Raw genomic sequence first — 12,116 nt, forward strand, 5'->3', positions numbered from 1 at the left:
AGTCCGAACTACCAAGCCATGTCTTTCCCAGACCGGAATCAAGCATCCAAGGACCGGTTTCTGGCTAACAGCCTTCATTCAGCCTGGATAGCTTGACTCCAGTGGTGTGGAGAGCCTGGGACTCACGTCTGAGCATACCCAGCCCACTCGGGGTGAAAATTGCAAAAAACACAGTTGATGGACAGAATGTCGAACAATGTCATACATTCACCCCAGTACAAGGATCTGGGCCTAAATCCATCGTTTTTTTGCACTCCACACCACCCTGGGTTAGACACTGGCTATATGCAAATCAGCTCTGACCCTGTGCCTCATGGGAACAGTCCAGTCCGAACTACCAAGCCATGTCTTTCCCAGACCGGAATCAAGCATCCAAGGACCGGTTTCTGGCTATCAGCCTTCATTCAGCCTGGATAGCTTGACTCCAGTGGTGTGGAGAGCCTGGGACTCACGTCTGAGCATACCCAGCCCACTCGGGGTGAAAATTGCAAAAAACACAGTTGATGGACAGAATGTCGAACAATGTCATACATTCACCCCAGTACAAGGATCTGGGCCTAAATCCATCGTTTGTTTGCACTCCACACCACCCTGGGTTAGACACTGGCTATATGCAAATCAGCTCTGACCCTGTGCCTCATGGGAACAGTCCAGTCCGAACTACCAAGCCATGTCTTTCCCAGACCGGAATCAAGCATCCAAGGACCGGTTTCTGGCTATCAGCCTTCATTCAGCCTGGGTAGCTTGACTCCAGTGGTGTGGAGAGCCTGGGACTCACGTCTGAGCATACCCAGCCCACTCGGGGTGAAAATTGCAAAAAACACAGTTGATGGACAGAATGTAGAACAATGTCATACATTCACCCCAGTACAAGGATCTGGGCCTAAATCCATCGTTTTTTTTGCACTCCACACCACCCTGGGTTAGACACTGGCAGTGGCTATATGCAAATCAGCTCTGACCCTGTGCCTCATGGGAACAGTCCAGTCCGAACTACCAAGCCATGTCTTTCCCAGACCGGAATCAAGCATCCAAGGACCGGTTTCTGGCTATCAGCCTTCATTCAGCCTGGATAGCTTGACTCCAGTGGTGTGGAGAGCCTGGGACTCACGTCTGAGCATACCCAGCCCACTCAGGCTCTCCACACCACTGGAGTCAAGCTATCCAGGCTGAATGAAGGCTGATAGCCAGAAACCGGTCCTTGGATGCTTGATTCCGGTCTGGGAAAGACATGGCTTGGTAGTTCGGACTGGACTGTTCCCATGAGGCACAGGGTCAGAGCTGATTTGCATATAGCCAGTGTCTAACCCAGGGTGGTGTGGAGTGCAAAAAAACGATGGATTTAGGCCCAGATCATTGTACTGGGGTGAATGTATGACATTGTTCTACATTCTGTCCATCAACTGTGTTTTTTGCAATAGTTGCGTTATAGGCAACTAAAACTCAAAACAGAACTGTGTTTACACATGTATGACTATGTGCTTGATTGAGCATGACTCAGGTGTAAGCATACACATATATGCTTGGGAGCAAGATGGCCGCAGCGTAGGAGCTCACTACGAGAGCTCCTAGGGTTCGGGATAACTTTTTATAGTTTAAATCCCTGATTAAACCCCCCCCACCCCCGAGCACTCAGAGACAGCAGATCAAGAGGTTAATAAGTAAGTACCTCGACCTACCCTGGAAGACTGCCCCTCACTGGACATCGGGACGGCCACCATCTAAGGTTGCTGAGGGCGCCAGAGGATACGACGGGACGACCCATCCTGACTCCGTCGATCACCGCACACCGACGAGGACAGCAGATATCGCCTGATATCACCGGACATAGAGGAGCGGATTGCCGCGGTACCCCTGGCTGTGTGGCGCCCGATGGAAATGAATTAGCGGCTCCTGGATGCCCTCCGCGATATTACCGGGGTGTCCTCTACTCTGCCCAAGGACCGGGATGAAGAACGCAGCCTGAGTGGAGAGGCGCGCCCAATGCGATAAGAAGAGAAACGAGGAGGGAACAGCGCTGAGATGCGTAGCGGCAAGAAACTGGCATAAGAGACGGGATCGCAGGCAGAGCGATATTGCACTGGAAAGTATTTTACCACATTGGTGCTAAGGCAATTCCCGCTGGGTGCTGACTTCCTTGAATTCCCATTGTTCATGACAAGGTCAGCTCGTCATAAGCACAGCTCCAGTGCACTGCATGACGAGCTGGCCTTGTCATTAGCATGGAAGGGGTTAAAGGGACCCTGAGCCCCTGAACGGAATGCAAGCGGGATTGAAATAAGATATTATGAAAGAGCTGAAAGTGCAAACTGTAGGAAACTCTCGAAGCGGCGTGCTTGACTTTAAAATGGCGGCCGCTTAGGACAACTTGACCATATACTTCTAAGGGAAGGAAATGTAGCTCTTACTGCACAAAAAGAGACTACATCAAAATGGCACCACTTCAGAGGCAGTTACAATTGAAAGAGGACTGACAAACTTGAATTTAATGGACAGAAAGAAAGGAGCCAACTCCAGATCCCAAACAGAGGATGAAAAGGGAAAGAGGACAAAATAAAAGAGTTGAAAGAGAGAAAGTCCTTAGCCCATAGTAAAACAACTAAAACGGCGGACATCTTTAAAGGTCTAATTGAACTTCATAGATCTAATATGTTATGAAGATAGCATACTCTAGTGGAATACAGAAGAAACTTCAGAGAGGAGGAATCGATAACAAGAATATATCAAGTAACCACAATTACTAAGATAAGCATAATTGTTATAATACGGGATACAGCTATTTAATCCCATTGTTATAATACTTAATATAATCGTGATAATTATTAGCCGGTAATTAACACAAGATATTTACAATACCACTTGGAAGAAGGAATCCATTGCCTACAACGCCAATACATATCACAAGATGGAAGACAATTATCTGGAACGAATAGGCATAAACGTTTACAACATACAATACCCTACATATCTCTCCAAAAATGCAGCCAAAAAATTTAAACATAACCTCATGAGGAGAAACCCTGACACATTGATCGCTGACACTGCATTCTGTATGGATAAAGGGATCATTTTAAAAGATATGATTTTCTTCACTAGAAGAAGGGCAAAATGGCGCAATACCATCACAAACCTGCTAAATATTAAAGCCACTACCAACATCCCACATGGAACGAAATTCATGACCATAGCATCCGCTACACTCAGAGCGGACATTTGCATAACTATCTTTAAGAATGGAATAGTGATGATCCAAGCCTCTAACGATGATCTGGAAAAATTCGACTACATCTTCTCCACCCTAAAAAGAAATGTGGAGAACTCGAACCCACCCCTTCACCAGGGCAGCTCAGAAGACAACCCCGTCCCACCAGACAATCCCTCTACAAGTAACGCAACAACTAAAGACCAATTGGAACCGGAACAAGTCACACAAATACAACACCAGAAGACGCCAACAGACAACCTAAGCAAAGACGAAAACGACACTATAAATATTACTCCAACCAGAGAACAACAGGAACCGGTACAAACAAATATCCCATCGAATAACCTACGAGAAAAAGACCCTCAATCGGGAGCCATAGTTGATATAGAAAAATCATCAAGCGAGAATAAATCAGAGAGAACACAAGATACATATAACAACAAACATAGCAGCGATTCAACAAAGTATGATAGATCGGCTAACCCAGAAAACGAGAGAGATAATAATCGACTGAAGGGAAAGAGCAAGAAATCAACGACACATGGCTCTAAAAGGAAACTCAGGAACAGAAATAATGAAACTGGGAACTTACGGAAGATTATTCACACGACGACACCCAAGGTCATGAGAAAAATCTGCGAAATCCAAACACAAATCAGCAACCTAGCACAGGATTTACAAAACACCATGAAAAGGATTGAAAAACTATGTGATATCACTAAGAAGACTCAGAATGAAGTAGAACTCATCAGAGAGTTAGTAAATACGTCCATTGCGTTAAATAATAAGAGATCTCTACCACTGACAGACCGACAAAACAGACCAGTTAGGAACCAAAACTATCTAACCGAAGAAGACATAACATCACTACTCCAGGAATATGAATCATCAAACCCCATGATAGCACAGAAAAAAAAAGAGTAGCGATAGACATAAACAGAAAATACACTAGGAAGGTAAGGGAATTGAACATTAACAACTTACAACAAATCCAAATATCCTCGGATCCGTTAAACATGACCACAACCAGATCGGAGAATTCTCTAAAAAGTCTGCTGCTCAACTGTCGATCTGCGGTGAAACATGCTTCGGACATAGCTGACATCATCATCAATCAAGAAATAGACATAACAATCCTGACTGAAACCTGGTTATCTGAATCCTCATCGCCAGTCATGGACCTTCTGGTACCACCGCAATACAACATATTAAGACTAGATAGGCAGATAAGGACAGGGGGAGGTATTGCCTGTATCTATAGATCAAATTTAGAACTTAGCCAATTTCAATCTGACCCCCTCGAATCATGCGAATACCTAGGGCTCAACATAAGATCGGCAAACAAACAGATCTGCAACTTACATGCCCTATATCATCCACCAGGAAACAATATGAATTTCATTGACCAAATGAAGGAAATCATCACTGCTAACGCCAACTCTGACATCAATAATATATTTTTAGGTCACTTCAATCTTCGTTGGAACGACAACAACGACAAACAGGTCAACGCCTTTAAAGAATTTTTAAATGATCTGAAACTATCCCAAGCATGTTTTCAACCAACGCACTCAAAAGGAGCTACACTGGATTGGATTATCTCGAAGAACAAGGACATCTCAATTCTCTCCATTGAACAGTGTCACTGGTCAGATCACCACGCCATAACCTTCCGAATACAATCACGGGAAAAAATAGAAACGACTCAAACTACCAAAATGAAAAAATGGATCCGAGATACCAGAGACGCTAATATGGATCTGCTATCTGAAAGTTGTAAGAGAGACTTGAACCCACCTGACAACTTGAAAAATGTGATCGACCTAACGAACCATTACAATACCAAAGTAACGAAAATAGTCAATGACACCATTCCACTCAAATTAAAAAGAGTTACAGAAAAGAATAAAAATCCTTGGTTCAATGGAATGCTGAATGAAGAAAGACGTACCTTGAGACGAGCAGAAAGAAAATGGAGACAACACCCATCCTCCCCTACACTGAAAACACTCAGAAAAATCAGTAATGATTATAACAAGAAGATCATCAACACAAAAAAGGAATTTATCAGAACTGAATTGGATAACGCCAAAAACAGACCACGTAAACTATTCGAAATCATAAAACAACAATCCAACAAACTGGCAAAATCTGTCCAAGAGGTCACTAAAACACAACTAAGTTGCGATGAATTTTCTACCTTCTTCATTAACAAAGCCAATAAGTTGGAAGAAGAGCTTAAGACCGCCGCGGATAACATCAAAGACATCACGCCTACATCACCTTCCGATCCAAACTATGAGAACAGGACGACCAAAAACAATGCACACTGGAACACTTTCAAATTATTAGACCAGAATGAAATTGCTAAAACACTTGCATTCACAAAACCCAATAACCATTTTAACGAGCCTATACCATCGAAATGCCTGAAAGAAATCAGCCATAATATGATTCCAATATGGACAGACATCATAAACGCCTCACTCTCACAGGGATGCCTGCCAGAAAGCCTGAAGATGGGACAAGTAGTCCCGATCATTAAAAAACCCACAGTGGACCCAACAGATCCAAACAACTATCACCCAGTAACCAACATCCCCTTTCTCGCAAAACTCATAGAGAAATGTGTACAGAATCAACTGAGTAAACATATCGACAATTACTCTTTACTTGATGACTGCCAATCGGGATTCAGAGCTAATCATAGCACGGAAACAGCAATCCTTCACATTGTCGATGATGCACTGCAAGCTCTTGATCGAAATCAATCTTGTCTACTCATCCTCCTAGACTTGTCAGCAGCATTTGACACAGTAAACCATGAAAAATTACTGAACAGACTTCAAGAAAGAATGGGAATGTCTGGCACGGTACTGAAATGGTTCGAATCATTTCTAAAGAACAGAACACAGAGATTCCTAGTAAACCAAACACTATCGCCTTCATGCCCAAACACACTCGGAGTACCGCAAGGATCCACATTATCTCCTTCTCTGTTTAACTTATACATCGAACCTCTTACAGAAATTCTACGGAATTCAAAAATATCCTATCACATGTATGCAGATGACACGCAACTTTACATCAAGATCGTCAGCCTGGAAGACATAACTACAATGAATGATGCTCTCAAAACATCGCTGAATTGGTTAACCAACAATCATCTCAAGCTCAACGCTAACAAAACCGAATTCTTACTCATCTCACCACAAAAAAATCAATCCTTAGTCAAAGAATGGCCCAAAAGGATTACATCATTAAATTGCATCCCAACTCTAGTTGACTAGGCGAAATCCCTCGGAATCACACTGGACGAGAACCTGGATATGAAAACCCACATTAATTCTATGGCAAAAAATGCCCGTTTCCACTTGAACTATTTGAGAAAGATGAAATCTTTTTTAATAGAGACAGACCTGAAATTGGCGGTGCAATCGCTGGTCATATCTAGGATCGAATATGGTTGTACTACACTTGCTGGCCTACCAAAAATTTCAACTGCACCCTTAAAAGCCTGCCTCAATGCTGCGGCAAGACTTATTACAGGATCGAGGACATTTGACCACATCAAACCTCACCTGAAGGCCTTAAACTGGTTACCGTACGAGGCCAGAGTACAGATGAAAATGGCATGTATCACCCACCAAGCAATTCATCACAACACACCTAAATATCTCGCCCACAAAATAGAAATCACAGGAAGAAACAGACTTGTCAGGAGAGCCAATTATCTGCTCCTGAAACCACCTATCTTTAAGAAGAAAAAAACATATGAAAGGACATTCTCAGGCGTAGCTCCCAGGATTTGGAACTCCCTTCCTGCAAACATTAGAAAAATTTGAAACACAACAACATTCAAGAAAGAAATTAAGAACTTTTTAATGAGCAAGTTCCTCCCATAAACAAGTTAAGCACAACCGAAGACTTGTCATGGACTTTAAGACCATATACCCATTATAGGAATTGAGTGAACCGCAATGAATACTTCCTCAGAACATTATTAACTCAGGTCTTAAGCAATTCCGACACATTGCTGCCTTCCTCGATTTAGCCTGTAGTTACAAGGTCTAAAACTACACTATTTAATCTGCACGACTCAATGCAATATGCACAATATATCTGTAACCTATACCTTATGATGTTAAGCGCTCTGATACCCATGGGTCATGTCCGCGCTATAGAAAACTGTTAATAAATAAATAAATAAATATGTATCCGCATATATGCGTAAGAAAATGCTTGTGTGTGTAGAAGCATTCGTGCAAGAGGCACTGTGAGCACATAGGACTTTGTCTATGTAAATGAGGGAATGAAATAATGTTACACAGCACTCTGACCAGATCAAATAGTTTGAGTGGAAAGAAGTGTTTTTCTGGGGGAGTGTGGATTTGTCTATTACAGCATAAGAGGTATTGGTCAGACAAAGGGGCTACGCTGTTGTTGTTGCTTATATGAGTAAGCATTTACATTAGGAACAATGTACTATGCATATTCTCAGATGTGGGTCAGTCAAAAAAGAATGTGTTAGTTTTAAAGAAAGTATGTGAGTCAAGCAAAGCGAGTTTGAATTTGAGTATGAGTATATTCTCAGATGTGTGTCAGACAATGTGAGTAGTGCGTGTGTTTGTGTGTGTGTATAAACGTATGAGATGTCGGTAGAAAAAATGAGTATGTGCCCAATGTATGATTTCATTTTGTGGTGGTAAAGCCTACAGTTCACAATGTCACATGTTTTACAGATAAAAAGACTTTTGCAGTTTATTACAAATGGCAATTCAGAGGCGCTGTAAAACGAGTGCTCATTCCTAACTGAGATTTAAAATAGAAGGTATTAATAGTTTTTGACTGCTAATGTGTTTGCAATTACTTGATTGGATACTGACACCCACGTTGGGGTGGTATCTGATCCAATGGGGAGGCTGTGTCCAGGGGATAGCTTCACTTATGTGAATCATGTTTGGCTGCAACAGAGGGAGCAGGCAGTGGCCCAGGTGCCCACTGCCTGCTCCCCCCACTGGCTTCCCAAACAAAAATACTTTTTTTTAAAGCAGCACCATTTTTTTCTTTAAAAGAGTTTGAGAATGCAATTGCAGTGATGGGGGTCTGTTGTTTCTTGCAGGCCCCATTGCTGCATGCCCAAACAGTCACAAGGTGTAGCAAATACCAACGTTCCAAATTACTATTAATTAGATGGGTAATGTTGCAATTCTCTGCAAATGTATAATTTGAGGTCCATTCTTTCTTTATAGATTGCATCGATAATTGCATTCCTGTTCACAAATCACTTTGTTCCCCCATGTTTGAGTACATGGTTTAGGACATCAAGCCTTATGTGTTTATGTGTAACAGCATGTGTTCTGCTGTGGGCCAGACAAAGGACGTATGTGTGCCTATAAATGCACGTACTGAGATGATGGACAGACAAAAGGAGTCCATGTTTAGCTGTAAGAGTATCAGCTCTGAGCCAGGCAAAGGGAGTATGTTTGTGCACATAAATGTTTATGGTCAGATGTGGCTCAGTTGAAAGGAGTGCAGGTTTGTGTACAACAGAATATGTTACGGTGCAGGATAGGTAAATAGAATATGCTTTTGTATAACTCTATGTGCCCAGATGTGGGTCAGACAAAGTAAGTATACATTTCAGCCGCAGCCCATGCAGGTAACAGGGCCGGATGGGGGGATTCCGACATACGATGACGAGGGGAAATTAATTATTTATTTGATTTTCCCTCCGCATCGTCCCTCGAAATCCCCCACTCCCGGCCCTACCGCCCCAATGCTATTACCTACACGGACCGCGGCTGATACATTTGTGTATCAGTGCATGGTCAGAAGGGAGTGGGACAGTCTGACTTGTATGGACTTTTTGACTGGACATATTAATAAGTTGGCTATTACCTTGACATGTCCTCCAAAGGTGTCAAAGTTAAAGAACTTGCAGACATTGCTTCCATAGCATGTGCTCTCCATCTCCCCCTGGAAGACAATGTTGTGGCTCAACAGCCCCACCTCTGCACGCATATCAACTCCATCCACCTCTTCACCCATGTGCAGGTACTGGGCAGTTCCTGTTGAAGAACACAAGTACAGAAGAAGGCCTTGAGAACGCAGCTAAGCCCCGGTTAATTCAATTAATGTTGAGACTTTTAGTCGCCATTTGATTTAGAACGCTGAAAAAATTAAAATAAAAATTCTTAGGACTTGAGTTACAATAATAAACTAACTCCATCCACTATTTAGCGGAAGCTAGACTTACCCAAAATATAGTAGCACTAAAGTTAGACTTCCTGGACAATTTGGAGAAAAGGTAAACTTTAGCGCTGGAGTTAGAATCGGGAAATAGCCAGCCAATACAATCCTTGCTTCTGCTGCCCAGAGGCAGCGCCTGATGACAAATAAATCAATGCTGGGGCTTCCCTTCTACGTACCCCTTCTGCGGAAGTACCTTGATGTGCCTCTTAATAGAAGTGCAACACATACAACACATACACTCTTCAGCCCATTAATTCTATTAAGCTCCTCTCATGGTAAATCCCGATTTCTAATATTATATCACATTTATTGTATTTTTCCATGTACTCATATTTTATTGAGATCGGTATGAAAATACTCTAAATCCCTCTTCCCAAGGAACTGAGTTGGGAGTAGGCAGCCTCTGTCTCTATCCCTCAGCACTTTAAGATTGAGAGGACGTCTGAAATGGCTCGAATGTCCTCCAAACATTTTTGGAAAATATTCAAGTGAACACCAGTTCATATGGATAGAGTTGATGGTGAGTCACTGTTCTCCTAAAAGAACTGGAATTGCAGAAAGCCTGGACAATAAGTCCATTGCAGTGGAGCTAAGTAGCACCATCATGACTCACAAAATGTATCTTCCCTTTTACCAGAGCCTGCAGCACAATCTCTACAGCCCTACCCTCCATTGTTCCATGCTCAGTGCAACATCTGTACTGGGGAAATGTGTTTCCCTTTCATATCTGTGAAAGATTCTCCCCTTACAGGATACTGTCCTCAGATTAAAAGTAAGAGTTGCTTGCTACTAGCAGTATTGCCGGTGAGAAGCTGGCAGCCCTTAGATGTAACAGCCCCAATTACTGGCACACTGCCCCTGCCACTGGGGTCATATCACGTAGGCTGCTCGATCTCCACTCCCTCTGCTGATAGTGCTTAGGCATTCCCTGAACCAGTGGAACTCAGTAATAATTGACAACAAACAGATGTTTTTTAAATAAAAGATGTAACAGCGTGGCAGCATCACATCCAAAATGTCAGTATAAATTAGGAAGGAATGAGTCACACATTGGACAATTAAACATCACACCCTCCGGATCCCAATAATTTCAAAAATAATGTGTTGGAAACAAAAAATCTTTAGATGTGTAAAAGCTAACTTAATGGCACACCCAGCTTCATTAAACCGTAATGTGTGTCATGGCGCCCGTACCATTCATGACAAACGTCTGGTATTGTTTGCGAACCCTATGATGATTTGGATCAGCCTCCTTCAAACATTGTCTTCTTTGGCTCAGGATTACTCAGCCATTCACTTGAGACATTGCAAATAACAACTTGGATGAGCCCACAGGAGTATTTTAGTCTGACCTTCTTTCGAATAGGTGTGTGGATGCATTGTGTCTTCATTGAAATGCACAAGGGACTATTTTACATCTTAAAGTACACCCTGTCATCACATATAGAAATTCTTTATCTCATCCAAAGCCTGCATACACACCATAATACTTTTTTTAAAGTGTTTGGCACTGCAGCAGGCATTTTTTATTGCTTTGTCAATGTTCAAGTGTAAACTTCAAGCCTATTGGTTTTGTAAGTGATTATTCAACTTTCTGTGGGTACATGTTAGTGACTGAATTGCTTATAGATTGAATAATTACATGCAGGAACTTCCTCTCTTTGTGTCAGAAGTTTGCATCTAGAAGATCTTTTAGGTACCCGTTTATTCTGTAAACTTTAAATTTCTTATGACTTTAGAAGAGATGGCAGGTTAAATTGCTATCACGATTACGAGTGGTGCCATTTTTATTGCACCTGCCAATTGCCAGGTGCAATAAAGTTCTCAACCTTTGTTAAATTTCAGCCGGTCAAACCTGACGGATTTAACAGAGGAAAAACAGCAGTTACTGGGACATACAGATTTTGGTGTGGTAAGTAACAAAATCTACATTATTCCCCAAGATTCAGAATAGGTTAAAATGATTATTTATTATTATTAACCTTAGTGTCGGACTTTATTGGAACTGGTAATTATTGTATCAGACAGGATCAACTCATAATCAGGCTTGCAGTGTTCTAAAGTGCCCATAACCATTCTTTTGTGGTTCACCTGCACATTCTTCCAACGCCAATGGCCATAATATCCCCTACATGTATATCTGAACAAGTTACTTACCTTCAGTATTGCATTTTCTGATAGAGAATATATCTAGCTGCAGGTTCCTTACCTTTGAATTTACCAGGCATCGGACTGGATACAGAAATGTTTGCGTGAGCAGTACCCCTGCGCGCCGTTGGGTGGCTCCGTTCGGCTCCACGTGACGTCGCTGGCATTGTTGGCGTTGGTTGTGACGTCGCGGTCCCCTATATAGGCACCACCCAGGCTCGCATATGTCAGTTAATTGTCACTTTTTCCACACTAGAAGTGCAGAGCTATGAAGTGAACTGACTAGTGTGTGTCAAAACCTGTGTCTCCAGATTCCTTAACTTTGAATAGATACCCAAGCCATACTTGATGGCGGTGGACTACGGGCAGATTTACTAGACTAGAAAGTCCTGCAGGTCCGAACAGGAGAAAAGCCCATCCTTGTGGACCTGACTATCCAGGCAGTAGTGTATTGAAAATGTGTGCAGTGAAGCCAATGTTGCTGCCTGGCATATGTCCCCCTGGTGGA

At 42.4% G+C, this 12,116-nt stretch overlaps 1 protein-coding gene across 1 annotated transcript in view; it reads right to left on the bottom strand.

Annotated features, from left to right (window-relative positions):
- The window catches only part of CEMIP (cell migration inducing hyaluronidase 1), a 551,721-nt gene that overhangs the window by 260,550 nt on the left and 279,055 nt on the right, over positions 1-12,116 (bottom strand). Inside the window, exon 11 of the mRNA XM_078682930.1 lies at positions 9,107-9,276. Coding sequence (XP_078539056.1) covers positions 9,107-9,276 — 170 coding nt within the window. The remainder of the gene's footprint in view (positions 1-9,106; positions 9,277-12,116) is intronic.

This window comes from Lissotriton helveticus, chromosome 3_1 (genome assembly GCF_964261635.1).
Source record: "Lissotriton helveticus chromosome 3_1, aLisHel1.1, whole genome shotgun sequence".
Lineage (NCBI taxonomy): Eukaryota > Metazoa > Chordata > Amphibia > Caudata > Salamandridae > Lissotriton > Lissotriton helveticus.